General features: G+C 53.8%; 1 protein-coding gene across 1 annotated transcript; it reads left to right on the forward strand.

The window, feature by feature from the left end:
• Nucleotides 1-389: 389 nt before the first annotated feature.
• Nucleotides 390-26,356, forward strand: LOC101601764 (colony stimulating factor 2 receptor subunit beta). The gene is made up of 14 exons (XM_045151810.1): nucleotides 390-459; nucleotides 9,197-9,444; nucleotides 10,301-10,424; nucleotides 14,330-14,520; nucleotides 17,704-17,861; nucleotides 17,939-18,110; nucleotides 18,910-19,045; nucleotides 19,151-19,308; nucleotides 21,590-21,729; nucleotides 22,500-22,662; nucleotides 23,672-23,762; nucleotides 23,897-23,954; nucleotides 24,328-24,431; nucleotides 25,072-26,356. The coding sequence occupies exons 2-14, from the start codon at nucleotides 9,333-9,335 to the stop codon at nucleotides 26,165-26,167; spliced, it is 2,703 nt and encodes a 900-aa protein (XP_045007745.1). The 5' UTR covers nucleotides 390-459; nucleotides 9,197-9,332; the 3' UTR covers nucleotides 26,168-26,356.
• The last annotated feature ends 1,517 nt before the right edge of the window (nucleotides 26,357-27,873 follow it).

A 27,873-nucleotide genomic window follows, 5' to 3' on the forward strand; every position in this document is an offset into this window, starting at 1 on the left:
GACTCACAGGTTCTCTAGGAAAATACCAGATGGGGTCTCCAGGCTTTCAGAAGCCACATGCAGGTGGCTTGCTCAAGGTCACATGATAAGAAGCAATGGCTTTGGGGTCCACACCAGCTGTCAGGCTCCAGTGCCCCCACTTCCCTCTGCTTCCTCAGGGGAGGCGGGCAAGGCTGCTTGGGGGAGACCCTTCCTGGAAGGAGACTCGGAGCCCCGTGGGAGTTTGCGGGAAGACAATGGGCTTCAAATGAGTCCAACAGAAATGAATGTCGCACGTATCATGGGAGGCTTTGTGTCCGCAATTCTGAGAATCGGGCGATGATTGTGAAAGGGCACTACGGCTTCCTCTTTTTGGCTCTCTGTTTCCTCTGGACACGATATAAATAAATAGGAAACACGAAAGAGACTCAATGCTGCCTGGGGCTCCCGAAGAGGTTTGCTTTGTCCCCCAACACGAAGGTAGGGCCCAGCTTGACTCCAAGAGCTGAGAGAGGACTCAGAGTAAGGGGTGCGGGGACCCCCCCGGGAGGGAGAGGGGCAAAGGGAGCCGGGGCTGGCTGTGGCATCTGGCCAGGGCAGCCCAGCTGGATGCTTCGGGAACAGGACCCAGCCCCACCCGCAGGGTCCAGCTAGGGTGGCTAGCAGGACACCTGGGAGAGCCCCCACCCACTGGGGGGTCAGACACTGGTGCTCCCCCTGAGTTGGCTACCCTGCTGTTGATTCCTTCTTCCCAGCCCCAGACACATCTGTAAAATGGGGCAAAGGTAGACAGCACCTCACCCCCTGGATAGAAAGAGAGGGAAGAAGAGGCGCACGTGAGTGTGTGCGTGTGTGTGTGTGTGTGTGTGTGTCCATCCGTCCATCCGTCCGTCCGTCCATGGAACATGGGATGCAGAGATCCTGGGGGCGGGGGCACAGGGAGAAATGTGGATGTCTCTCGATCCCCAAGCATTTTCAGCATCTGTCAATCCCTCCCAGCTCTGAGGATGCTCCCCTTTCCCACTCACGCCCACACGGGGTGCTGAACTTTTAGACTGTGCCTCATCGGGTCTTTACCATCCATCCTGTTTCTCTGCCATCCTCCCATTCGTGTTCTTGGAAACCATCCTCCCTCCCCCCCAGGAACCCGGAGGCTGTGGCTCGCTTGCTCTCAGGCCTTAGCCTGCAGCTGCGGGTCACATCCCGGGGGCGTGTTTAGATGTTTGTAAGGATTATCGTCAGATCACGCCAAAGTGGCTGAGGACACACACACGCACACGCACACACACATGCGCACACACACACACACACACACACACACACACACACACACACACACCCCTACCAGAGAGCACCCTAAAGCCAGCTTTCCTCCAGGAAAGTTCTCGCTCGTTTCATCTTGCCTCAAAGAGGGTGAAGAGTTTCTGCTCCTGCCTGGGATTTTGCCTCCCTTTGGGGTGAAGGCGACACAGCACCCAGGCTTTGGACCGTGTTTGATGAACATTGAGTTCTTGGTTCATTTTCTGAGCAGGTTCTTGGTCTTTTGGTGCCTTAGCTTTTGGAGCGGTGATTCAGTCATTCATGGGTCAGTATTTATTTGCATATAAAAATATCTTCTTGGGCTGGAGAGATGGCTTAGCGGTTAAGCGCTTGCCTGTGAAGCCTAAGGACCCCGGTTCGAGGCTCGGTTCCCCAGGTGCCACGTTAGCCAGATGCACAAGGGGGCACACGCGTCTGGAGTTCGTTTGCAGAGGCTGGAAGCCCTGGCGCGCCCATTCTCTCTCTCTCTCCCTCTATCTGACTTTCTCTCTGTGTCTGTTGCTCTCAAATAAATAAATAATTTAAAAAAAAAATCTTCTCCCAGATTGTCACATCTTTTGTCTTTTCAGGGTCAAGGTGCTTTATGCCATGTTTTTAAAGACTGTTTCAGTGTTTACAAATCAAAGCTCTCTCTTTCCTTCATTCGTTTCTTTCTTCTTTTTACTCATTTTTTTTACTTTCTTTTATTCTTTTTTTTTTTTTTTTTTTTTTTTTTTTGGTTTTTTGAGGTAGGGTTTCACTGTACTCCAGGCTTACCTGGAATTCACTATGTAGTCTCAGGGTGGCCTCGAACTCACGGCGATCTTCCTACCTCTGCCTCCCGAGTACTGGGATTAAAGGCGTGCGCCACCATGCCCGGCAACTTTCTTTTATTCTTTATGTTGGCTATTTTAATCAACATCTGAGCTTAAAGACAAATTTTTAATGCTCTTACCATTTCAGTTCTGACTTTTGGGTCTTTAGCCCACCTGACATTCAACTAGAAACCTGATGTCTAAAAACATGATCCTCTCAACGTCTAAAAATCATCATTTATGAGAGTGCAGCCTTTTATTTCTTGGTGACTTGAAATGCCATTCGTACTTGCTTAACTTTGGCATATACGTGGCTAGTTTCCTTATTTTTTGTTTGGTGTACAGACATAGTCTTTACCGTTCTTCTGGTAAATAGATCACACCTCTCACTGGCATGAATGTAGGATCAGCTTGGCAAGCGATTTGAAAAGAATCCATGGGGCGTCTTGCTTTCGGATGCATGGAATCTGGAGTTTATTCACTGCAGAATTGGCCCTGGGGACAGGCAAGGGTGGAGCCAGCTCTAGTGTGTGCCTTGTCCAGGAGGGAGGGGACCAAGGGTCCCCTCAGATTCTGCAGTCACCTTGACATTCAGGTAGATGTTCAGACCTTGACAGCAGCCAGACTCTGCTGGTTCATTTCGTAGGAATAATGTGTGCATTCTTAATTAATATTTCCATGGGTCTGTCAAGTTACTTTGTTTATCCTTTTTTTTTTGGTTTTTCAAGTCTTGCTTCTGGTAATTGGTGAGTGTGTTTCTCTTCCTCATACGTCGATCCGTTTCACAACAGTTCTCTCCCGGCGGCGGTGGCATCCTGTGCACATGGCCTTGATGTATTTATTCCTCTTCAACAAATCTTCCTCAGACTGGCCTACGAAGTTGCTTTTGTGTAGCCTAAGATTTGTGTTTTGTTTGCCCCCTCTTTTTCAGTTTTTATTCCCACCGTTAAGTTTCTTCATACTCAGGAATCAGGGAGGGCATGTTTGAGTGAAAACATGTTTGGTTTCCCTCCTTTTTTTTTTCTCCTCTATTTCCCTCTCCTTCCACCTTTTTCTCTTTCATCCGCCAGCCTCTGCTTACCTGCGTCCTCAGTGAGTTCACTCTTTATTTGCTATTATTTGTTTCTCTGGGTCAGGCTCTCCCCGTGTTGCCCAGGCTAGCCCCAAGCTCCTGCTCTGAAGTGATCCTGTCTCAGCCTCCTTAGTAGCTGTGCGGCCTTAACCCTTATATTTTCAAAACACGCCTTTCATTTATATCATCTACCTACGCCGGGGTTGAAACAGAATACGCGAGCTCTTCTAAAGAAAGACAAGGCCCTCGGCTCATTTTCGGTTCTCCTCCACCCCCACTCACAGCCACCTCCCACATTCGTCAGCCGGGTTTTGGTTCAACTTTGTCATGTGTTGTGACAGTTTGTGTAGTCACTTAGGCAACGGGCATCTGCCCAAGCCTGGGAGGAGGGATGTTGATGAGGTTCACTGAGGGGAGAAGAGCAGCCCTAATGGTGGGGGTTACAGTTTGGGGTCCTGCACTGCGAACACAGGAGAAAGCTAGCTGAGCCCCAGCGTTCACCCCAATCTGCTTCCTCCCTGGGCTGAACGGGACCAGTTGATCCCAGCTGCTGCGCCACACCCTCCCCCTAAGCTGGCTTTTGCTTAGTATTTGGTCCCGGCAATGGGAAAGGTCAGTCCTACTGTGTACTCCCTTATTTTCATTTCACAAGGTGGTAATGCTTCCTATTTAAAGTGTACGTCTTGCTGGTTCCTTTGCTCCACTCATGCATGCTTTCTTGGATTTTTGTCTTCCCTGAATACATGCTAGAATAAGTTTATTTAAAAAAAAAAAAGAAGAAGGGCTGGAGAGATGGCTTAGCGGTTAAGCGCTTGCCTGTGAAGCCTAAGAACCCCGGTTCGAGGCTCGATTCCCCAGGACCCACATTAGCCAGATGCACAAGGGGGCGCACGCATCTGGAGTTCGTATGCAGTGGCTGGAAGCACTGGCGCGCCCATTCTCTCTCTCTCTCTCTCTCTCTCCTCACTCTCTCCCCCCTCTCTCTCTCTTTCTCTCTCTCTCTCTCTCTCTCTCTCTCTCGTCGCTCTCAAGTAAACAAATAATAAACAACATCAAGGAACTCTTGGCTTTTCAGGGTTCTGGGTCATTAATATTTTCTTTGGGTTGTATCAAAATCTAGCCTGGTGTGGTAGCACATGCCTTTAATCCCAGCACTTGGGAGGCGGAGGTAGGAGGATCACCATGAGTTCAAGGCCACCCTGAGACTACATAGTGAATTCCAGGTCAGCCTGAGCTAAAAGTGAGACTCCACCTCGATAAAACAAAACAAAACAACAACAACAAAAGACCCCCAAAAAACAAACAAAATAAAACCCTCAAAACCTCAGTACGTATTTAGGTCACAGGATTCCCCTTGAAAACTTAAACACACACACATACACACACACACACACACACACGACCTTTGTCTTGTTAAAAGCAGCCTGTTGCTTGCTTCCTTCTGCAAGCTGCTCTAGCCTTAGCCTTTTGCTCTAAATAGACTGAAAGTTCACAACAGCATGTGTGACCGGAGTTGGCATTATTGAAAAGGAACCTTGCAGGCTGGGAGACGGCCCTGTGCGTAAAGTGTTTGCCAGGCACACATGAGGTCTTCAGCTTGGATCTCCAGAATCCACGTAGAAAACTGGGCATGGTGGGATGCACCTTAACCCCAGGACTGGAGAGAAGGAGACAGGGAATCCCTGGGGTTCACTGGTTAGCTAGCCTAGACAAAGTGGTGAGCCCTGGCTTCAGTGAGAGACCCTGTCTCAAAGAGTAAGATGAAAGTGACCGGGAGAGAAAACCCAGTAGTCAAACTTTTAATCTCTTTCCTTTATTGCAAAGTTTGATCCGTGAATCCTTGAATGTCTTTCTTGACCTTGTGGTTTTCGTGAGGGGCTGCCATCTTCTTTTTAAAGCCTGAGGAGTCGTCCAGTGCGGCGGGACTTGACTGTGTGGAAGCTGATTTTCCTCTCACATAACAGACATCTAGAGACAGGTCATCTGAGGCTGTCTGGTTGCTCTGACTGACAAGAGGAATGCTGGTTCCTCTTTATTTACTTAATTTTTTTTTTATTTAAGAGAGAGAGAGAGAGAAGACAGGCATACCAGGGCTTCCAGCCACTGCAACAAACTCCAGACTCATGAGCCACCTTGTGCATCCTGCTTGCAAGAGGACTGGAGAATCAAACCTGGGTCCTTACTCTTAGGCTTTTCAGGAAAGCACCTCAACTGCTAAGCCATCTCTCTAGCCCCTGGCTCCTGTCTTTTAGCATTTTATTTTTATTTATTTATTTGACAGAGAAAGAGGGGGCAAGAGGGAGACACAGAGAGAGAATGGGTATGCCAGGGCCTCCAGCCACTGCAAACAAACTCCAGACATGTGCGACCCTTTTGCATCTGGCTAATGTGGGTCCTGGGGAATCGAACCTGGGTCCTTTGGCTTTGCAGCAAACACCTTAACCACTCAGGTTCCTGTCTTTTGATTGCATCAAGCCATTGCTTCTGAGACATAGGCTGAAGGAAGAAGGAAAGGCAAAAGTAGATCCCTTCCACCCAAGTGAACTCCTTTTAAGCAGGTTTTTGATTTTTGGGGTTTTTCCTGGAAGATGCACACATTGCTTGCTCTCACATCTCCTTAACCAGGATTTAGTCATGAGATCAAGCCCGCTGATAGTGAGGGTAGGAAGTGTACTCATTACCTTCTGTGCAAAACAGGTCCAGCTGAGACCTGACCTTCTGTCACCAAGGAGGAAGGGGACAGTTAGGTAGCTGGCTCCATTGTTCCTGTGTCTTTGTCCTCTGCTTCTGGGTCTTGTTCGAGTTCCCTTCTCTTTGTTCATTCTCTGTCTTTGCATATCTGCCTGGGTCAGATGATCATTTGTGGCGGTGTTCTGTGACTTACCCCATCATGGAGTTGAATTTTTTAAAATGCTTGGAGCTTAGTTGGCAAAGTGTTTTCCCCACAAGCCTGAGGACCTGAGCTTGAGCTCCAGAATCCACATAAAAACGCTGGGCATGGTGGCCCATGCTTGTAACCGAACACTGGGCAGGTGGAGACAGGTGGATTCCTAGGGCTTACTGACCAGCAAGGTTCATCTAATTAGTGAGCTCCAGGCCAGTGACAGATCTGTCTCAAAAAGATGGACTAGAGAATGACACCTGGGGCTGTCCTCTGGGCTATGCATGCACACGTACACACACACACACACACACACACACACACACACCGCACATTTAAAATGTTCTGGCTCTCCTATATTCAGAACCCATGAACTCTCCTTGGTTTGGATTCTGGGGATCTGATCATCCAGCTTGCATCAGCGCTTCTGACCAGAGAGCCACCCGCCCGCCCCCCCCCCCCCCGCCACGCTGTAACCCTTGACAGTAGAAGACAGTACTTAAATCACAATTTTGGTTGCTAGGAGCTGTGTTCATGTCCCTCTCAAACTCATGTGTTGAGACATCACCCCCAGTGGGAAGGTACTGGAGGTGGGCCTTTCGGAGGTGACGGGGTCATGAGAACAGAACCCTCCGTGGCCCGGAGATCTTCACTGTCCCCGCCACATGAGGGAACAGGAGCAAGCAGCCTATGGGAAAGGAGTCTCACTGTTACAAAACCTGCCAGTGACTTCTCGCCTTCTGGAACTACAACAGGTCAAAGTCTGGAATCGAGCAAGTTGCCCAGTGTAGGGCATCTCCAACAGCAGCCCAAGGAGGTTAGGACATCAGGGCAAAGTGTGTTCAGCATTTCATCCTTTGTCTTTTGATTTGAGAGAAGAGTTCACATGAATACACTTGTCTCTGTCAATCCTCGTCTATGGTGTGTCTGATTACGTTTAAGCCTAGACAGTTCGCAGGTGCTTGCACCTGTAGTTTGAACTTTAGTATGATTTCGTCCTAACATGTAATTTCTTTTTTTTTTTTTTTTTTTTGGTTTTGTGAGGTAGGGTCTCACTCTGGTCCAGGCTGACCTGGAATTAACTCTGTAGTCTCAGGGTGGCCTTGAACTCACGGCGATCCTCCTACCTCTGCTTCCTGAGTGCTGGGATTAAAGGCATGCGCCACCACGCCCGGCTATGTAATTTCTTTTTTAAGAGAGGATGAGTGAGGGGGGGGGGCGGGGGGAAGGAGAGATAGAGGGCGCCAGGGCCTCAACCACTGCAATTGAACCCCAGATGCTTGCGCCACCCAGTGGGCATGTGAGGCCTTGCGCTTGCCTTACCTTTGGCTACTGTGGGATCTGGAGAGTGGAACATGGGTCCTTAAGCTTCGCAGGCAAGCACCTTGACCTCTAAGCCACCTCTCGAGCCCAACACGTACATTTTTTTATTAACTTTGTGTTTGGAGAAGGATGTGAGGTGGGGCTTTGAAAGACTCTTTCATGTTATTATTCAATTATCTTGGCATTCTCATCACTTCACATTGCTTATTGTTTCCTCCATCATATGGGACATTCCTGAGCAAAAATAATATTTGTTTTCAGCCAGTTTGTCCACTGATTAGATAGATAGATAGATAGATAGATAGATAGATAGATAGATAGATAGGCAGATAATATAGATACATAGATGATAGATAAATGGCATGAGAAGGCACAGGCAATTAGAGTGACTGGCCCCTAAAAGTAAAAGGAAGGAAAGTTTGCACTTGATAGAAATCAAGGATGAGCTGACTTTTTCTCTCTTGCCTAGTTCCTAGACCTGTTTTGTATTCCCCCACACACACCAGTCAGGACTCCTCCTGGGAGGGAGGTCTTTCGTAGGATTTAAACAATGTGGTTGGTCAAGTTCAGCCCCCAGAGCTCAGCTAGCCTCAGCCCCTATCCCTAACCAACCAGCTGTCCCTCTGGTTCGCCTGAGCTGGAAGACAAGGCTCACCACCATCAGGTTATAAACGCCTTTGTGAGGGGAGAGCAAGCTCTTGGAGCTGCCTGACCACTTGGGAACTTTGAGCTGTTTTCCCAGGGCCAGCAGGGCTGGGCTGAGGGGAGAAACCCCTAGCCCTTACTCTCCGCCCGGGCTTGTTAACCTCTCCAGCTCCCCACAGGGCAGGAGTGCTCTGAACTTTCTTTCCATGGTTTTTTCCAGGCCCTCCACATGGGATCTCTAGCCACGTGGGTGCCTTGCCTTGGCTCCGTACTTCCCTCAATAAATCTAATAATTTAATAATTATCCTTCTCAGTCATTTCTTTGATTAAAATTAGAAAGGAACCTAGGGTTTGGAATTCAAGGACTTTCCTGGACCCTGAACATCCCATTACAGATAGATGGTAGCTTGATAGATAAATAGATAGATGATGGATAGATAAATAATACAGATAGAAGGTAGATGATGGATAAATAATATAGGTATATAGATGGTAGATAAATAGATGATGGATAGGTAAATAATATAGATAGATGATGGATCGATAATATAGATAGGTAGTAGATAGATGGATAGGTAGATACGTAGACATGTAGCTGATAGAGATTATATATAGACACAAGATGGTGGACTGATAGATGATTCGTAGATACATGAAGGAATACATGGGTAGATGATAGACAGATGAGTGAGGTGCATATAGTGTGTGTGTCTTGACCAAAGTTTCAAACACCTTTCAGAAGGAAAGAGCCGCACTGCCCGCTCTGCTCCCTAGGTACTTCCCAGGTAGACTTAGTAACTGTGAGGGAATCCCCAAGCTTCAGGGAAAGAGGAACCCTGACAAACACAGGGGCTTGAGAGAGACATGGTAATAAGTGGAGGCGAGGTGGGGAGAGCACCAGGCTCCAAGTATGCAAGAGAGTGAGAGAGGAAGAGTACAACCGAGAGAGAGGATAGCAGATCACCCAACCCCAGTGGCCCCCAAAGCAGTGGGGCTCCGCTCCCCTGTGGTGTGTGATTCGCCAGTGCTCTCATCTCAGGACCCTGCGGTGGAGCCCCAGAGGGAGAGGGGCTGCTGCCTCCCAGTCATGCCTTAAGACAACCAAGGCTCGAGGGAAAGGGAAGTCCCTGGGCATCAGACGTGACCCAGGCAGCCCCCGACTGGCATATCCTTCTTCTACAGGCTCAGAGGCGGCAGTCTCAGAGAGAGGACTCCCAAGATGTGTGACGTGGAGATGGCCTTGCTCTCGGCCAGGCTGGAACATGGAACCCAGGGACAGTGAGCATTCCACCCTGCCTATTGGCCATGCAGCCCACCCATGCTAGCCACCCGCACACCCGGAGTTGATGGACAGATGGCGCTGACCTGGAGGGTGCTCTGCGTGGCCCTGCTGGCTCTGTGCTGGAGGCCCAGTGTGACAGGGGCAGAGAGTGAGTCTCATAGCCCCTTCTCTTCCCATCCCCCTCCCCAATTCTGGGGCCCATAGGGGCCACCCATACTTGTAACCCCAAGGAGCTCCTAGACCCCCCCCAGTAGCCTCAGTCCTGATGCCCAGCTCTACCTCCCCTGGGCCCCCCTTCCCTGGTCCCCAAGTCCCTACCCATCCTTGCCTGGGCCTGGAACATCCAGCCCAGGGGTTGTCACCTCTGTACCCATTTCCCTCCATGTGACATGGGGCTCCGCGATCTCCTAGCAGGCCGGGCCAGTCCCTTTCTCACCTACAGCCAGACTCTGATCCTCTGGTGGCCTCAGGCTCCCAGACCTCACTGTCCCCGCTGGGGGCCCTGGCCTGTGGCTCTCTTCCGACATGGGCCTCAGCTCCCGGCTACCGCTCCGAGACACTGTGGGACGCTGCGGGGCTCCCGGGGCTGTGAGCATGGCAGCCACGTTCCCTTTGCCAAGCCTAGGGCCTGACGCCAAGACCAGGGAGCAGAGCAGGTGGGGGTGGGGCCAGGTGAGAAGTTTCCAGCTTCATCTGGGATCCAGGCTCCACCCTTCCTGCCAGGTAGCACCTTGGGGAGTAAGGGACGGGGCCTATGCTGATGCATGACCCCATCCTGCGAGCCTGAGCAATCCACAGAGGGCCCAGGCATGGCTGAGAATCTACTAGAACCCCATGTTGTTGACAAGAGAGGGGCGCCCCCCCAGCCAGGAACACCCAGCCCAGGACCTTTTTGCCTAGCCACCTGTACCTCTATAGGAAGCTGGAGAACGAGGAGGGGGTGGCGGGGGGGGGGGGGGACATCTGGATGGGAGAAGATGACCTTCCCGCCTCTCTGCTGTCAGAAACGGTTCCGCTGCAGACGCTGCGGTGCTACAACGACTATACCAGCAACATCGTCTGCAGCTGGGCGGACACCGAGCATGCGCAGAAGCTCATCAACGTGACCCTCCATCGGCAGGTGAACAGGTGAGTGGCCCCGACCCCCATCGGTGCTAATGCTCAAGGGCCTCCCTGCCACCCGCCCCCCTCACCTGCGTCATCAGTGACGTGTCCCTGTCATCCCCAGCCACCTTGCAAATGTGTGCCACCCACTTCTCCTGCGTCCGTCCGGGGCTCCTGTTCGTGGCTCCCCTTCGCCACAGTTTGCCTCTGAGGAGCTGCCTGGGCTCGCCGTCCCTGATGTCTGTTCCGTCTGAAGGCATTGCCCCAGGATTCGGCCGTGCCCACTGGGCGACCTAAACTCTGCCTGCCCACTCTGCAGTCTCTCTGGCGCTAGATTGGCTCAATGGCCGAGGTTTGGCCTTCTTCCACGTGGCAGTCAGACTCGGGTCGCTGGGGTGAGCCTCCAAACCAGGCACAGTTTATGGGAGAAACGGCGATTATTTGAAGCTTACTGATCCGGGGGAAGTCCCATAATGGCGGAAAACATAAAATCCACCATCAAAAGCAAGAAAGAGAGAGAGAGAGAGAAAGCAGAATTTAGATGCTTTGCATATATATCTTAGACTGAAATTCAGATCTGCCCCCAGTGACACCTTCCTCCAGCCAGGTAGCTGAAAATCCAAAAACCTTTAATAAAACCCCTCTTTCTCAGGCTGGAGGGATGGCTTAGCAGTTAAGGCGCTTGCCTGCAAAGCCAAAGGACCCAGATTCGGTTCCCCAGGACCCACATAAGCCAGATGCACAAGGTAGCACATGCATTTGGACTTTGTTTGCAGCGGCTAGAGGCCCTGGCATGCCTATTCTCTATCTACCCTTCTCCCTCTCTCCCTCTCCCCCCTTAAATAAATAGAGATATTTTTTTAAACTCCTATATCTATTGGGGGACATGTATTCAAACTACCACGCTCCACCTGATCCACCAGGATGACCATCACCTGACTTCCCAGCCAGCAAGTTCACCCAGGGCCCCTGTGTCTCTGATCACCCCCTCTCCATTCCCTTTGCCTCTTTATCCTTTCCCAGTTGCAGAGGGTAAGACGCCCCCTAAGTGTGGCCTCCTCTCTGTCTCTAGTCTTCAGAGAGCCCACTTCAGACCATGGGCAGCAACTCTCAGATATTTATCTCTACACTTGCCTCGCCACGTGATCACTTAAAGAACCTTGGACTCCAAATGTCCCGGATTAAATTCTGCTCTTGCCTCCACCTCCCCATCTCATGTCACTGAAGGGGAGAGACAGCAGTTCAGGCTAAGTGACTGGGAGTGTTGGTTTGAACTGAAGGTCTCTCCTGCCTCCCTCCTTGCCGCGGTATCCGAGCTGTCGGCCAACACTGCCAAGCTGTCCTTCAAATAGAACGTGAATCTGATTGATGCTGATGTCCCCTCTGTGGTCCAAACTACCTACAATCACCAGGATGGCCCAAAAGCCACCAGCTCACCTCCACACTCCCAACCTACTCCTCCTGTTACTCCTCAGACCCCTGGGAAATCTTTCCAAAGCCACCCCAACATGCACCCTGCCTGGCTTTTTACATAAACGTTTCTGAATGCTTAGTACTGACTCCCAGGAAAATCCGTATTCCTTGTGATCAGACACACATCGGCATGAAAGCCAATGCTCCAGGGCACGTTGAAGGGGAAGGGTTTATCGGAAGGGCCACCTGCTAGAAAAGATGGGAGAGAACTGCCAGCGAAGTTCACCCTGCTTTGGAGTGGCAGGTATAAGGCTGGCGTATCTGGAGGCTCGGGGAAGGGGTCCTTTGTCTCTGATGGGCACCTGGGCAATTGCCAAGCGTCCTTAAGGTTCACAGTGATCCGCCTTCCTGACGCAGTTATCTGCTACAGTTATCTAGAGGTCGCTCAATGCTAGGTCGGGAACGTCTGAAGAAAAGTTTCTGTAGGATGCCTCATGCCTTGAGTCTTCTAGCTTCTTCTCTCAGGAATAGTTGTTAACCTTGCAGGTGAAGACACAGAACCAGGGACGGAAGCAGACAGGAACTTTTGCCAGAAAACAGGGTTTTTTTTTGGGGGGGGGGGGAGGAGTTGTTTGTTTGTTTTGTTTTGTTTTGTTTTTTGAGGTAGGGCCTCACTCTAGCCCAGGCTGACCTGGAATTCACTATGTAATCTCAGGGTGGCCCCGAACTCACAGTGATCCTCCTACCTCTGCCTCCTGAGTGCTGGGATTAAAGGCGTGCGCCACCACGCCCAACCAGAAAACAGTTTTAACTTGTGAGGTGGCTTTGGTCAGCGATGTGATCCATAGTAGCAGACCAATAGTATATTGTTCAGCTGTGTGACTGGTGAAACTAATGATTTTTATTTTTTTAATTTTATTCATAAATTTATTAACAACCTCCATACATATACACAATAAAATTAGTGGGGTTTTTTTTCAAGGTAGGATTTGACTCTAACCCAGGTTTACTTGGAATTCACTATGTAGTCTCAGGGTGGCCTTGAACTCACAGTGATCCTCTTACCTCTGCCTCCAGAGTGCTGGAATTAAAGGTATCACCACAATGCCCAGCTAAAATTAGTGATATGTGTATATATCTCAAGCAGAGACAGAAAGAGAGAGAGAGAAGAGAGACAGAGAGAATGGATGCGCCAGGGCCTCCGGCCGCTGCACACAAACTCAGCTATATGGACTTTGTGCATGTGGCTATTTTTGAATACTGAGTACTAGAATCTAGACTGTTAGGCTTTGCAGGCAAGTGCCTTAACCACTGAGCAATCTCCCCAGGCCCAAAGTCCGTAATAGTCCAGCAAAGCAGAAGGCTGTCCCTCGGTTGTAGACCTCACGTGCATGTCTCCTTGGCTCATCTCCCAGCCTCCCGCCCTCACGGACTTCATCGGGCTGGCCACACGCCTACGGAGTAAAACCCCCAAACCTGAGCCTGCCCCAGGAACTTTGCACTTTGCTTTTCTTCATTCCTGAAATCCCCTTTCCTCTGAATTTGCATACTTTCTCCTCTAAGTCCCTGTAGACTGCCCATTCATCACACTCCTGGGAAGTTTTCCCTGAACTTTGTTTCACCCTGTGCTCCTCACACCCAAGCCTTCTAGGCTCCCCACCACACTTTCTTTCCTTTCCTTCTTTCTTTCTCTCTCTCTTTCTTTCTTTCTTTCTTTCTTTCTTTCTTTCTTTCTTTCTTTCTTTCTCTCTCTCTCTCTCTCTCTCTCTCTCTCTCTCTCTCTCTCTCTCTTTCTTTTTCTTTCGTGTTTTTTTCGAGCTGAGTCTCACTCTAGCTCAGGCCAACCTGGAATTCACTATGCAGTCTCAGGGTGGCCTCAAACTTACGGCGCCCCTGCTATGTCTGCCTCCCGAGTGCTGGGATTAAAGGCGTGCGCCACCACTCCCACACAGTTTCTCTTTCTAAATCAGTGTTTGTGTGTGTGTGCGCGCGACCACAGCGCGTATGTGGAAGTCAGAGGACAACCTTTATTTGACACTTTATTTGAGGTCTGTCCTCTCGCTGTTCCCTGCGGCAGACAGCAGACTCGCTTGGCCGGGGAGCTTCCAGGGACCCCCTGTCTTCACCGCCCACCCTGCGGTCAGCGTGCCAGGTGCAAACGCGTGCTGCTGTGTCCAGCTTGCCGTGGGTGCGCGGAGCTGAATGCAGGCGCTATGCTTCTATGGAAAACACTTTGATCCACCGAGCCATCTGCCCAGTCCCCCTTTCTTGCTTCATTTGTCTATATTGAAGTTTTCTCACAATACAGATGTTAGAAGTTTAGCATGTGCGTACTCTCACCAGGATGCCCCATCTGTGTGAAGGTGTGTGTGTGTGTGTGTGTGTGTGTGTGTGTGTGTGTGTGTGTGTGTTTGTGTGTTCGTTCTTCACTACCAGACCCTGACCCTGGCTAAAGTCAGCACACAGTGGACTCTCACTGAATATCTGATCAATGAATGACTCTTATGCACTGACAGGAACCTTCCTCAGCCCGTGTCCTGTGACCTCAGTGACAAGCTGCCCTGGTCAACCTGCCCATCATCCCGCTGCGTGCCCAGAAAATGTGTCATTCCCAACACCATTTTTAACCTCGTCAGCACAGACTTTTACTCATTCCAACCAGACCGGGATCTGGGCGTCCAGCTCACGGTTCCTCTGCTCCAGCACGGTGAGGAGCTGGGGTCCCTGCTGGGGATTGGCCCTGTCTATATAGTGGGCACCAGGGGTGGCCAGGCTTCAGGAGGTGGGCCAGGGAGCAGGATCTCCCAGCGGAGAGGTGTGATGTGAGGCGTCTGCCCCCCCCCCCCCCCCCCCGGTCCTCCCTGACTCAGCCATTCCTGCCACCTTCCCATCCACTGGCTTCTAGCCCCGAGGTTGCTCTCTGGGGGAAGCCTTGCTTGGCTCACATGGGAACTGTGCAGCCAACAGAACTCGTTGGCCTTCATGGCCTCACCTCATGGCTCCGACAGCCCCATCCTAAGGCGGAGACCCTGAGGCCCACAGAGGTTCTAAAGTGCCACCACGAAGCAGTGACGAGCCATCCTCCTTACTGCCCTCACTGGGCCCGGGGTTGCACTGCGGTCCACAGAGACCCGTGGGCACAGCATGGAACTGGCGATCATCTTGTGTGAGGCTTTCTCAGGGGATTTAGCTGGAGACATGTGCTCAGAACTTCAGACTGGGTTCAAGGAAAGCGCTGGCTAGGTGAGGCTAAAGGAGCAACTGGGCTTTGCTCTGACGTTCCAAACCCACGCGTGCAGTGGCTGTTAGGAGACGTGGCAACTGCTGCTTACCTCCACCAGCATGCTGGGCTGGGAGCTGTTGTCACTGCCTTTGAATCTCCCAGGGAGGGAGAGGAGATACCCAGAGGCCTGACCCTGTAGGTGGCCTTGTTGAAGTCAACATGTGAGCCCTTCCCGCTCTGCTACTCCAGCAAGGGTCAGGGAGAGTGCCACCCTGCTTCCTGCGCTCTCTGCCCTCACCCCATTTATTGCCTGGAAGAGGCTGTGAGTGAGGTCCTCAGGAATTCCTCTGAAACCAGGCTTCCAAACACGCACTTGATCAATGAGAGTCGGTTCCTGGGCAGGGAGTGGTGGGGGGGGGGGATCAGAGCTGCCGGATGAAGGAATCAGGCAACACCAGATAATGCAAGTAGCCAGCTCCAGCATGAGGGGGCAGGGGGAAAGGAGTTCTGGGGTTCAAGATGGGCTTCCGGGAGGGAAGGAGGGAGGGAGTGAGCAAGGGAGGGAAGCTTTGCAGCCCGGATCCACAGAGCAGGAGGATCCCAAAGCAGGAAGCCCTTTCCTAGCAGGGGTGCTGTACCCAGAAAGGCCGAGAGGTTGCAGAATCATGCCAGTAGTAAAGGTCTGTTCATCGTGTCCGGGAGGCACCAAGGTCAAGAAGGCTGGACAATGGCAGGAAGAAATGCAAGCCACAGGCAGGGTCTGAACGTGCGGGAGCTTGCGCGCCCTGCAGAGGAGGGCAAGACCTGCTCCCTGTGCTGCTGAGCCATTGGGGAGTATGACACAATCAAAGAGACTGCTAGAGGCAGGCAACGTGTGGCAGGATGAAAGGAAGAGGAGGAAGGAGGCTGGAATGAGAAACGGGACCCATAAGACACTCAGTCCAGGAAGAAGCAATGGGGACCTGGGATTATGGGGTCTGAGTTGGGGATATGATCTGGGGGATAGGAACATAGGGACATGCAGGATAGTTCATTTTTGTCCTCGTTCTTTCTGATGTGTGCCAGAAAAGCAGTGAACATTCCACTTAGATCCTTGCCCCATGGAACTTACGGCATGGGGGCCGGGGAGATGGCTCAGCAGTCAAAGGCGCTTGCTTGCAAGTCCCTAGTACCCATGTAAAGCCAGATGCACAAAGTGGCCCATGTAGGTCTGGGGTTCACTTGCAGTGCCAGGAAACACTGCTGTGTGTTCCCTCTCTCTCTCTCTCTCTCTCTTTCTCTCCTTCCTTCCCCCATCTCTCCCTCTCTCACAAATAAATAGATATAAAAACTGTTTAACAAAAAGAACTCAGGGCACGGACTCTGGGGAGGCTGCTGACAGAGATGGGGACAGCTGAGAGTCAGGGAGGGGATTGTGGTTCTTGGCCTCATATAGCATATGTTGAGGAAAGACAACAGTACCAGCCCTAATGCCGACTGGCACTGCACCAAGGAGGCATGGAGGTGCCCGGGCGGGTTCGCGCGCTCATCTGACCCCTCCCAGGCTCCCACCGTGGGCCCTTCGCTTTCTCTCTGCCTCAATTGTGAGATGAGTCTGTGCACTCCGAGCTCTGAAGTTGAATGGCAAGGGTTGTCACATGGCCTCCGTTGGCAGCAGCTTCCTGGAACTCTTATCTGTGTTGGGAAGGATTCCCCCTCCGTGTGAGCCTCAGAGGCTTGGAGCTTGGTGATCCATTAGTGATGCCTGCCCTGGCTGTGGTGGGGGCTGCTTGTCTACACTGCACCCCCGCCTGTTCTGGGCTTGTGACTCCTGCCGGACTCTTCACTTGGGTATAGGCACCAGCATGTCTTTGTAACATGTTAGTTCCGACTCGTGAGACATAGACTGAAATGGTGAACATTTAGGTCCTACTTGGGAGAATATTTGTAATTCAAAGTTCTCCCCTAGCAACAAACCCCAGGAAAGCTGGGGAGCAGGAACCATGCCACATAGACCTTGCGTCCTCCTCACTAACCCGGCTGTCCCCAGAGGGGCGTGCCTGTGAGGGCTGATGGAATGATTTCTTGGGCAGTGCATGCGTCCAGTGTCGCCAAACAGCTGCATCCCACGTCTGGCGATAGGAAAGGGAGTCAGGACCTTATCATCTCTTCCCCAAGTTCCAGGAAAGTCGTACATGTTCCTTGCCATGGCAGGTCTAGGAAGGCAAGTTACAGTGAGCTGCGGTGAGATGAGAAAAGGCACAAGGGATTCTGTCTGGGCTTGAGGGTCAAGAAGATCCTCCGGAGAGGGGGCGCTTAGGTCAGACAGTGAGGGCAGGGACCTGGGCAGGAGAGTCAGCAGCAGGAGAGCTGCGTGCCTCACAGCGCCCTCTGCTGGGCATGGAGCCGCGGTGCGCAACTGGGCAGGAGGAGGCTCCGGGAGTTCCATGTCCACACAGTGTAGGCCAGCTCACAGTACTGGTCGCAGCACCCACGCAGCTGTCACTGTTGCCGCATGTGGTCCCACGTTTGCAGCTGCAGAGGAGGAGGACCTGTTCGTGGTTACCAGCAGAGGGCGCGGGGGCCGTTAGTGCAGAACCTGGACCCAAATGTCCCCCAGAAGGCCAGGCTGTCCCCAGGTTGTCCCCGTGCTCAGCGCCCCCTTGCGCTCTGTTTCCTGCCTCGCAGTTCAGCCTCCACCTCCGGAGAACCTACGAGTCTACCCGGATGGGAACATTTTCCTACTGAACTGGAGCGTGCCCCTCAGGGATGCCCAACCTCCCTTGCTGTCCCGGGACGACGTGGAGTTTGAAGTGACCTACAGGCGTCTTCAGGACTCCTGGGAGGTAGGATTCCAAGACAGCTGGGCCCAGCCCCGTGGGTCAGCCGGTCAGCTCCTCCCTCAGGACCGCTCTCTCTACAGGACGCTGCCCACGTCCGAGTCTCGGCCTCGTCCACACTCCTGGGGCCACCGAGGGTCCTGCCCAGCAGTACGTACGTGGCTCGAGTACGCACCTGGCTGAACGCCTCAGCTTTGCATGTTAGGGGCATACCCAGCCTGTGGAGCCCTGAGGTGCAGTGGGACTCCCAGCCAGGTAATGGGGTCCTGTGGGAGGTCCCACTCTGGGCAAGGTGGGTATGTGAGGAACTCAAGTGGCAGAAAGCTCAGCCCACTTCTCTCTGGCTCCAGATTCTGCTCCACGTCTTATAAGACCACCAGCCCCATGTCCCCAGTAACCTGCCCAGGCCACTGCATCTCATGGGCTCTGGGCTCCAAATTCCCACACAGAGTCTGCTAATGACAATGAAGGTCAAAAAGTAGCAGTATTGGGCTGGAGAGATGGCTCAGCGGTTAAGGCAATTGCCGGGAAAGCCTAATGATCTGAATTCAATGCCCCAGTAAAGTGGTGCATGCGTCTGGAGTTCATTTCCAGCAACTTAAGGCCCTGGTGCACCCTTTTTTCTCTCTCTCTCTCTGTCTCTCCTGGGTGTGGTGGCACACACCTTTAATCCCAGCACTCAGGAGAGCCAGCCTGAGACTACATAGTGAATTCCAGGCCAGCCTGGGCTAGAGAGAGACCAGACCTCAAAGAACCAATAAAAAAAAACAGTAGTGTCTTTCTCTGCAATGTGTTAGTAAGCTCTGTGCTGCGTGCAAGCTTACCTGTGTCCCTGTGTTGAGCTCCACACTAAACCCTGAGGTCTAACCCCTTCCCCTCAGGAGAGGCCGCGGCCCTCCTGAGCTGGGGGCACACGGTGGGTGAGGTAGGGTTACTCTCCATAGCCTTACCCTGCCTGCTGCCTTACATCCTGGGCCCTCGGTGTGAGGCACCTGGCACCCTAAGTTAAAGAATGAGTGGGCACAAAGCGATGGAGACATATGGCCTCTTCCAGGAGATATGGCGCAGCCCCAGAACCTGAGATGCTTCTTCGATGGGGTCCAGGCGCTCAGCTGCTCCTGGGAAGTGAGGACCCAGCTGACCGGCTCCGTCTCCTTCGGCCTTTTCTACAGCTCCAGCCCCGACGCACAGTGAGCGTCCCCGTTCGTCACACCCTGCTCCTTTCTGTCACCTATGGTTCCAGCCCACCTAGGTCCCTTCCCTGGCCCCACCCTCAGCCCAGCTGTGCTCCCCAGGGAGGAAGAATGTTCCGAGGTGCACACGGAGCCACTGGGCAGCCTCTACACGCGGTACCGCTGCAGGATAGCTGTGCACAACCCTCAAACCCAGAAGCAGTACACGGTCTCAGTTAAGCCACAGAGGCAAGGGAAGTTCATCAACAACGCAGAACACAGTGAGTGTGCCCGGCCTCCAGGGGGAGCTCTCGAGACTCCCGGCCCGTGCGGTTCCCCCCCCCCCCGCACCCCCCACCACCAGTCATGATCCGCGAATCTCCTGTCACATCTCTGCTGTCTGCCACTTTTCTAAGCACAGTAGCTCACAGCTTTGCAAAGGCTTCCTGTTGTGTTTCTGCAGTCTTCCTTGGTTTTCTCCTTCTCGTAAGCGTGGTTTGGTGTGATGCACGCGTGCGTGTGCAGCTGCACGCGTGCCCGGGGGCCAGAGGAGAAGGTCAGATGTGCACTGCTCTTCTGTGTGTTCCCTCGAGATGGAATGTCTCACCAGCGAGCACCAGGAACCCTTCTGTTCAGCTCCCCACAGCACGGCGATTCCCAGCAGGCGTGGCCATGCCCCCCGCTCCTGAGGTGGCTGTCAGGGATCGAACTCAGGCCCTTGTGCTTGCGTGATGAGCCATTTGCCTGCTGAGCCATGCCCCAGCCTTGAATGTCTCAGGCAGCCATGACTGGCACGGCCAGCTTGGTCACTGAAGCTCTGCTGCAGGGCACCTTTGGGGGTCCCCAGGAACTGCTGCTCCCCATTCCTGTTCTCTGGCTCCTCTCAGCATGGGCCCGCTCCCTCCCTAGGGCCAGCCCTGGGACACCGTGCTGGTTCCTTTGCCAATCTGGCCACCTTCACTTGGTGACTTCTTCCCTTCCCACTTTTCTTTTTTTTTTAATTATTTTGTTCATTTTTTTATTGATTTATTTGAGAGCGATAGACACAGAGAGAAAGACAGAGAGAGAGAGAGAGAGAATGGGCACGCCAGGGCCTCCAGCCTCTGCAAACGAACTCCAGACGCGTGCCCCCCCTTGTGCATCTGGCTATCGTGGGACCTGGGGAACCGAGCCTTGAACCGGGGTCCTTAGGCTTCACAGGCAAGCGCTTAACCGCTAAGCCATCTCTCCAGCCCCCTTCCCACTTTTCAAAGTACCGACCTGCCGTTCACTTTTCCACCGGGAGTGAGTGTGCACAAACAGGTGGTCATTGGCAAGTGGCACGTCTTCCTGGCATGCTGCTGGGCCCCCAGTGCCACGGGACTTCCCGTGTGCTGTCACCATGGCCAAGTTCTTCCATCCAACCAACAAGGCATGTCATCTTCAGCAGCCTAGTGATCTTTGTCACCTCTGAGTTCATAGCAAGGACCCTATGGGAAAAGGTATTTTTCTGGTTCAAGAGCACTCTTGGATGTACTGATGTCGTCTGCATTACTTAGGTCAAAGCCCTATGAAGTCCTCAAGTTATGTGCCTTGAATTTTTTTAAATTTTTTTTTTGTTGTTTTATGTTTATTTATTTATTTGAAAGTGACAGACAGAGAAAGAGGCAGAGAGAGAGAGAGAGAGAGAGAGAATGGGCATGCCAAGGCCTCCAGCCACTGCAAACGAACTCCAGATGCGTGCGCCCCCTTGTGCAGCTAACGTGGGTCCTGGGGAATCAAGGCTCGAACCAGGGTCCTTAGGCTTCACAGGCAAGCACTTAACCGCTTAGCCATCTCTCCAGCCCCGAATTTTTTTTTTTAATGGATGCATAGAACTTAGAGTGGCCAAGTGACTTAACTTAAAGTTCCCATCAAGGCTTCATGGGACCATCCAAGCCCATGCGTGGGTTCCGCTTTCCAGCCTCCAGTCTGCTCACCAAGTGGGTGGTACAGCTGTCAAAGGGCTCTCTGCCTTGTCATTTGGCCGCAGTGCAGCTGGAGAGAGGGTCATCTGGCTGGATCTGAAGGCCCAGAGCCATTGGTGGAGGTGGAGGTGCTGGGAACCCGTGAGCCAGTCTCAGTTTCAGGCGGCTCTGACAGGGCAGTGGAGACACCAGCCTTTCCATCGTTCGGCCCTGGTCTAGGCTATTTCCCATGTGTGACATGGAAGGGTTCAAGCACCTTCCACAGAAGGCTATGAGAACCGAGTGGGTGAGTTCCTGCCAAGTGAGCATGTGTCCCAGGGCCCGGGATACTCGGCCAGGTCAACTGATTCACCGTAATTGGATTTTGGCTTCCTGCACTAGCCAAGAGGCACCTGAACATTGGGCCTCCCCACAGCCCATGCTTGTCTCAGCATCTCCCCTAGGGGGACCACTCCGGGCAACACTTTGACCTGGTGAAGCGCGAGGTTCACAGATGAAAGGGGGGTGCGGAGTGGGATCTTGGTGCAGGGAGGGACGGTGCCCGTGATGAGCACAGGTCATGGGAACAGTCTAGTGACACATGTCAGAGTGTCCCCTGAGACTGCCTTCCCTCCAGTCCAGATGCCTCCACCAACCCTCAATGTGACCAGGGATGGACACAGCTACAGCCTGCGTTGGGAAACGATGAAAATGTTTTATTCACACATCGAGAACACATTCCAGGTCCAGTACAGGGAGGACTCAGCCACATGGAATGTGAGAGCCTGGATCTAGGGGGAAACTGGGGGGCAAGGAATGGGGGGTTAGGGGAGAATGAACGCCCCATGGCCCCAACTGCCGGGGACCCTGGCCCAACAGGTAGTAACTCAGAGGTCCCACTGCACCTAGGGTCCACTCGTGTGCTGTCAAATGATGGATTCCTCGTCTCTTAGTGAGTGAGTGGGGCTCAGAGAGGTGACATGACATGGTCTCATGATCAGAGCTGCCCCTGAGCTTAGGAAATAGACTCTGTCAGGATGAAGTGTCTAAGGCTACTGTCATGAAAGGTTGCACGTCAAAAGGCCCAGGTGTTTTTCCTCTGAGGAAACAGATTAGCACATAAACGAGGGGCAGCTGAGGGAAGGCCCTTCCCAGGAACCTGGGGCTCCAGTGTGGCTTCTGGGACTCCACCGAGCCCAAAGCAGAGCCAAGAGGCCAAGCCCAGAGGTTCAGGTAGGGAATGAAGACACTGAAGGCAAGATGTGGGCCGGCAGGCAGGCAGCCGGAGGGGGGCAGGGTCTGCCCAGATCCTCTTGTCAGAGCCTGGCAAACCGGCACTTCATTCTTCCACCTTCCATTGACCTCTGGGAAGTGGGAAAGTTTTCAACAGAAGGTTCTGGGTCAAAGTGTGGCCATCGGCATTGGGAGGGATGGAGTCTGGGCTGTACTGGAAGTCCAGCGTGTCTGGGGTGGCTGTGGGGAGAGGAGGGTAGCTGGGTCCCCTGTGCCTGACCGGCAGCCCAGCCTCAGAACATCCATCACCACAGGACAGCAAGACAGAGACCCTCCAGAGTGCCCACAACATGGCACTGCCAGTGCTGAAGCCTTCCACCAAGTACTGGGCCAGGGTGAGGGTCATGCCCATCCAAAGATACTACCAGGGGATCTGGAGTGAGTGGAGCGAGGAGCACTTCTGGACCACGGAGTGGGGTACGTCTCCCAGCCCTTCTCACCCTCCCAGGATGGCCCCACTGCACAGAAGAAGGGGGTCTGGGCAGGGAGGGGGAGGGGGGCTTCAGAAAACCTCGCCCGGACCTGCTGCCCTCTGTGTCTGCTGGGGCACCACTCCTCCCGCACACCCCATAAGTAGGGACTTGAGACAAAGGAGAGGTGATTTCATCATCAGAATTCCTTCAAGCTGGGGCTCGGGACTCAACACTCACTGCGTATGGCCCTTGGCTTCCTCAGCCTCTGTGGCAGCCATGGTTAGTTAGTCTGGGTTCTCGTTTTCTAGTGGCAAAGCCATCAGGAGCTACAGTCGGGGACCTGGCATTGGAAGGTTGGGTGTGATGTTGAGATCTTGCCTGCCTCTTTGCGTCGTCCCCCTCACCTGTCCCTTAGTGACCTGCCAAATTCACCTACTGTACAAGACAGGCTCCAAGGGGATCTCAGAGAGGACGAAGGGAGTTGGGAGCAAGCACCCCACACGGCCAGCCTTGGAAATAACCCCAGGGAGATGGTCACGGCTGGGAGAGGGCGGGTTGCGGCGGCGACAGGTGGAGGGATTCGGCAAGGCCCAGCCAGGGGAATTCCGTGCTACCAGGAGGGGGTTGACAGAAGCACCCAAGGGCCAGGACCCTCTACTGGCACTCCTTCCCCTCGCTTCTGACCCACCGTGCGCCCGAAAGTCACTTCTCAGGGTGCCTCCTTCAGGAAGGCGTCCTTGACACTAGGCTTAGCCAGTTCCCTCCATGCGGAGCACCTGTTCTGTGTGGGCAGAACCTTCTGAGTCCTGACCCTGAGCAGTGGGTTGGACCCAGCCCCCTTCTCATGTACAGCTGGCCACCTAACCCGTCACCTCCAATTGCTAGCTATGCTTCTGAAGCCCCCCCACCAGCCTGCACAGAGGGTTTGGGGATACCACTCTCCACCCCCCTCCCAGCCTGCATCTCGCTCCCCCCCCCGAACTAAATACCCCTCTCTTTGTCTGCTGTCCCAGTGCTCCCCACGTGGGTGCTGGTTCTCATCCTGATCGGAGCCACCCTGGTCTTGCTCCTGACCCTGCGCTTCGGCAGCATCTACGGCTACAGGTACGTCGTGTGCGGGAGGTGGGGGAGGGGGGGACCCAGGCTCCAGGGGTCACAAGGAAGGGCGCACATGGGTATGAGCAGAGCTGGCCCTGAGGGTCCGTGTGGTGGCCTGTCGCCTCCCTGCTGTGTTCTAGGCTGAACAGGAAGTGGAAGGAGACCATCCCCAGCCCCAGCAGGAGCCAGCTGTTCAAGGTAGGATGCAGGGGTGGGGGGGCTTGACTCTCCCTCAGCATGGCCCTCCTGGGAAGACATCCCAGGTGGCGAGGTGCTTGCTACAGAGGTGTGGGGCGGGGGTGGGGGGGCACATTGAGAGAGAAGCTCCTGCAAAGGCCAGAGAATCAAAGAAGGCCACCAGCACCAGCCACAGCAACAGGGCTTGCCATCCCCCAGTTCCTCTTGACCCTAGGAGGTCACCACCCCACCCCTGAATCTCACAGTCCTGACATCAAGAAGGCCTTTGCCAGTGGCTCTGTAGGGACTGCGCCCCCCCCCCCTCCGTGGAGCTCTCAGGGCATCCCCGACATCCCTCTCTCCTCCTCACCTCTTTCGGTCCTTCCTCTTCCAGGACGGAGGTGCGGGGTTCCTACTTCCGGCCAGCGTGGCTGCCTTCCCCAGCAAAAGCCCTGTCCCTTGGGGTTCCTGGAGCAACATCTCTTCCGAGCTGAAGGGGTGAGTGTGGGGGCTCAGAATGGCTCCTGACCCCTGGGCCGCCTGTGGGAAGAGGACAGTCCTGTCGTGTGCACCAGCGGTGTATACAGGGTGGACTGTGGCTCTCTGAAGAGCTCCCAGGAGGTAGTTGACGCTGTGGTAGGTGGCCCCCCAGGTAGACATGAGGGAGAACTTTCTAAGTCCCAGGTTAGACCAGGGCTGACAAGGGACCAGAGCACCCTGGAGCGGGTGGCCTGACCTTGCCCTGCTAGCTTGGAAGGTGCCAAACTGCAGGGGCTTCATGTGTGGCCAAGAGTGCGCACTCACCCCCGAGGGGCAGCTGAGCTCCTTCCGTCCAGGAGAATCCGTGGTGTGGTGGGAAGACAGATGGGAGGCCCGGATGGTGCCGTAAACCTGGCCCTGATGGTAGGGCCTTCATACGAACCTGTGATTGGAACCTTGAAGTGAGCACTCTGTCCATAATCCTCAGGGACACAGAACCCCTGTCCCCTGTCACTTGCAGGGCCTGGTCCTCCCTGCTTTTGGATTCCACTGTGAGTCCTAGAGGGAGAGACTCAGGCTGCCCAGAACCCTCCTCCTCCTGCCCAGGGCACACTTTGAATTGATAGGTTCCATATCTCTGCCTCCATTGTCCCCACAGCGCGTGGCCTACATATCTGGGGGATGGTGAGGTGTCCTCTCTCACCACAGAGGACCCCAACCTTGTCCAAGCTCCATCATCTAGGCCTGATACAACCCCAGCTGCCTCACCTGTGCCCGTGGAACAGCAGCCCCCTGGCCTCTCCCTAGACCCTCCAGGCCCCTCAAACCAGCCAGAGAAGCAGGTCCCCAGCTTTGATTTCAACGGTCCTTACCTGGGGCCACCCCACAGCTGCTCGCTGCCTGACAGTATGGACCAGCTGGTGAACCCACAGTCAAGGGGGACCCTGAAGCCCGCTCTGCCAACCTCCTTGGAGTACCTGTGTCTGCCCCCTGGGGGACAGGTGCAGCTGGTCCCATTGGCCCAGGCAATGGGGCAAGACCAGAGTGTGCACATGGAAAATGGGCCCAGCCTGGAGGCTGAAGGGAGCCCCGGCTCGCAATCGGGAGGTGGACCTGCCGATCCAGCACCTGGGCCAAATGTGAAGAAACAGGACCCAGGAGAGGACAGCCCAGTGGCTCTTCCCATAGGCGCTGAGGACCCTATGGTGACCTCTGGTTACGTCTCTCCCGCAGACCTGGTGCTCACCCCGCCTACAGGGGCCTTGTCTATCGCCCTAGATCCTCCCTCAGACAAGAGTCCCAGCCTCTGCCCCAGGCTAGCTGATGGGTCCCCAGGAACCCCAGTTTCTGGGCTATCAAAGTTTGAAGGCTATGTAGAGCTCCCCGCAACCATGGGCCAGGCCCCTCAATGCAGTCCTCCCTCACCCAGCAGCCCTGTTGTGAGGCCCGGGGAGCCCCGGGAGGAGGTGGTCCCCGCATCCCCGCAGCCTGAGGGCCTCCTTGTCCTGCAGCAGGTTGGGGACTACTGCTTCCTCCCTGGCCTGGGGCCGGGCTCCCCCTCACCACAAAGCAAGCCCTCCTCCCCCGGCTCAAGTCCCGTGATTGAAGACCTAGGCAAGGTATTGCCTGGCAAGAAGCCCCCTTGTGAGCCCACAGCCCAGGTGCCCGCCATCCAGTTCTTTAAGTCCCTGAAGCATCAGGACTATCTGTCACTGCCCCCCTGGGACATCAGCCGGCCTGGGCAAGTGTGCTGAAACCCATGACCTTGCCGGCAGCCCGAACGGGCCCCAGAGGCTCTGTCCCACCAAGATGTCTGGACTGGAGCACGGCCCGCCCCTCCATCCTGCCCCTGACCTTCAGCAACGCCCTCCCTTCCTGTCTCTTCTCTGTTTCTGTCTCTCAAAATCAACTTGAATTTATTTCAGATCCTGGTTTACCATGCATATTTCACCTCGGTTTTCTTTAAATCAGATTTCCTTATTTCTCCCAGATTGCCCACCCTCTCCTACTGAGTCACGGTTGGAGTGGGGCAGAGGACTGGGCTTCTTCCAGACGTGAGCCTGCGTGGCCTGTCTGGTAGCTGAGGAGACCTGATGGCTGCTTATTTCCTGCAAGCACCCATGATAGGGCGTTTCCTCTAGCCTGGCACAGGAGGTGGGGTGCTCTGGTGGGCACCTTGGGGGTCAGATCTTGACAGACAGCACATAGAAAAGACAGGTTCATACCAGGCTGGGGCTGTGTCTACCCAGCCTTGACTGTCACCTGGAGAAAAAGGGGAAATGCTGTGAGGCTGTTGGGGGTTGCTGGGGAGCCCTGCTGGTCCTTTCAGAGGGGACTAGAGAGGCCTTAGGGGTCCGAAGGCCCATCGGCATGTAGGGAAGTGGCTCATATGGCAATGCCAAGTGGCGGCCATGGTTATGGCCAGGCTAGTGGGACAAGGGGCAGCAGGGAAGGAGGGGAAAGCAGAACTCAAACGAGGCCAACTGTGGAAAAGTTGGAGTCACTCTGAACATAGGAGAACGTGACAGTGACCACAGGGTGTAGTTAACCGCTGGCCTGTATTCTGCCTGCCTCTACCACCCTTCCTTCAGCTCCCACTGGCGGCCCTAAGGGGCCATGAGGCCACGCATGGGCCTGCTCAGGGGACTGCAGGTTCTTTGGGATGACTGCCTGCCTGCCCCTCAAACCTAATAGCAGCTGTCTCATTTTCACTGGCATTATCTGGTCACAACCCAGCCTCACACGCCGTCAGGTGCATCTTGTGTACTGCCGTGAGGAGTCGGGGTGGGGGGGAGTGGGGTCACCTTTCTCTGATGAACTTGTAACTATGGGCTGTCATGGAGGGTGTGTACACACACACACACACACACACACACACACACACACACTACCTGAGCTGTCTGATCCTTGTGTGCGGGAGGTGGCGCTTCCATGGTCACACCTTGTCCTGGGCAGGTGACTGAGCGGCACTCCATTCTGGTGCCACACTCACAGAGGCCTTCTCCATGGCCACGTGGCACGCGTCCCCATTTGTAGCTTTTGTTTCCAATTCCTTTTGTGTTTCAACGAAGTAGGAAAGCCCTCTCTCTGTACCCCTCTGTCCCTTATCAATCACCCCAGCTTTATATTTGATTTTGAGTCCACAGCAATCCGAGCAAAAGTGCCTGCTGCTTTCATGTTCTTCTGTCCCTGTTCCTTGCCTCAAAGAAAATCACTAGCGATGGGAATGTGTGTCCACAGTGTCGCTCACAGTAGTACGTCGGCGCACACGAAAGCAGAACCTTAGATGGCGTGTGATACATAGGTATTAAGACAATCAATCCAAAGGGCCTTGCATTAAGAGGGGAGGACGCAATAGACACGTAATATAACACAACAGCAGGCCTTGAACTTTGTGTGCGTGTCGGAAGGTAGGAGAGGGGTACCCTTTGAATCCTCGAGTCTATTGTCAGGAAGATGG

The sequence above is a fragment of the Jaculus jaculus genome, chromosome 6 (assembly GCF_020740685.1).
Source record: "Jaculus jaculus isolate mJacJac1 chromosome 6, mJacJac1.mat.Y.cur, whole genome shotgun sequence".
Taxonomy (NCBI): Eukaryota; Metazoa; Chordata; class Mammalia; order Rodentia; family Dipodidae; genus Jaculus; species Jaculus jaculus.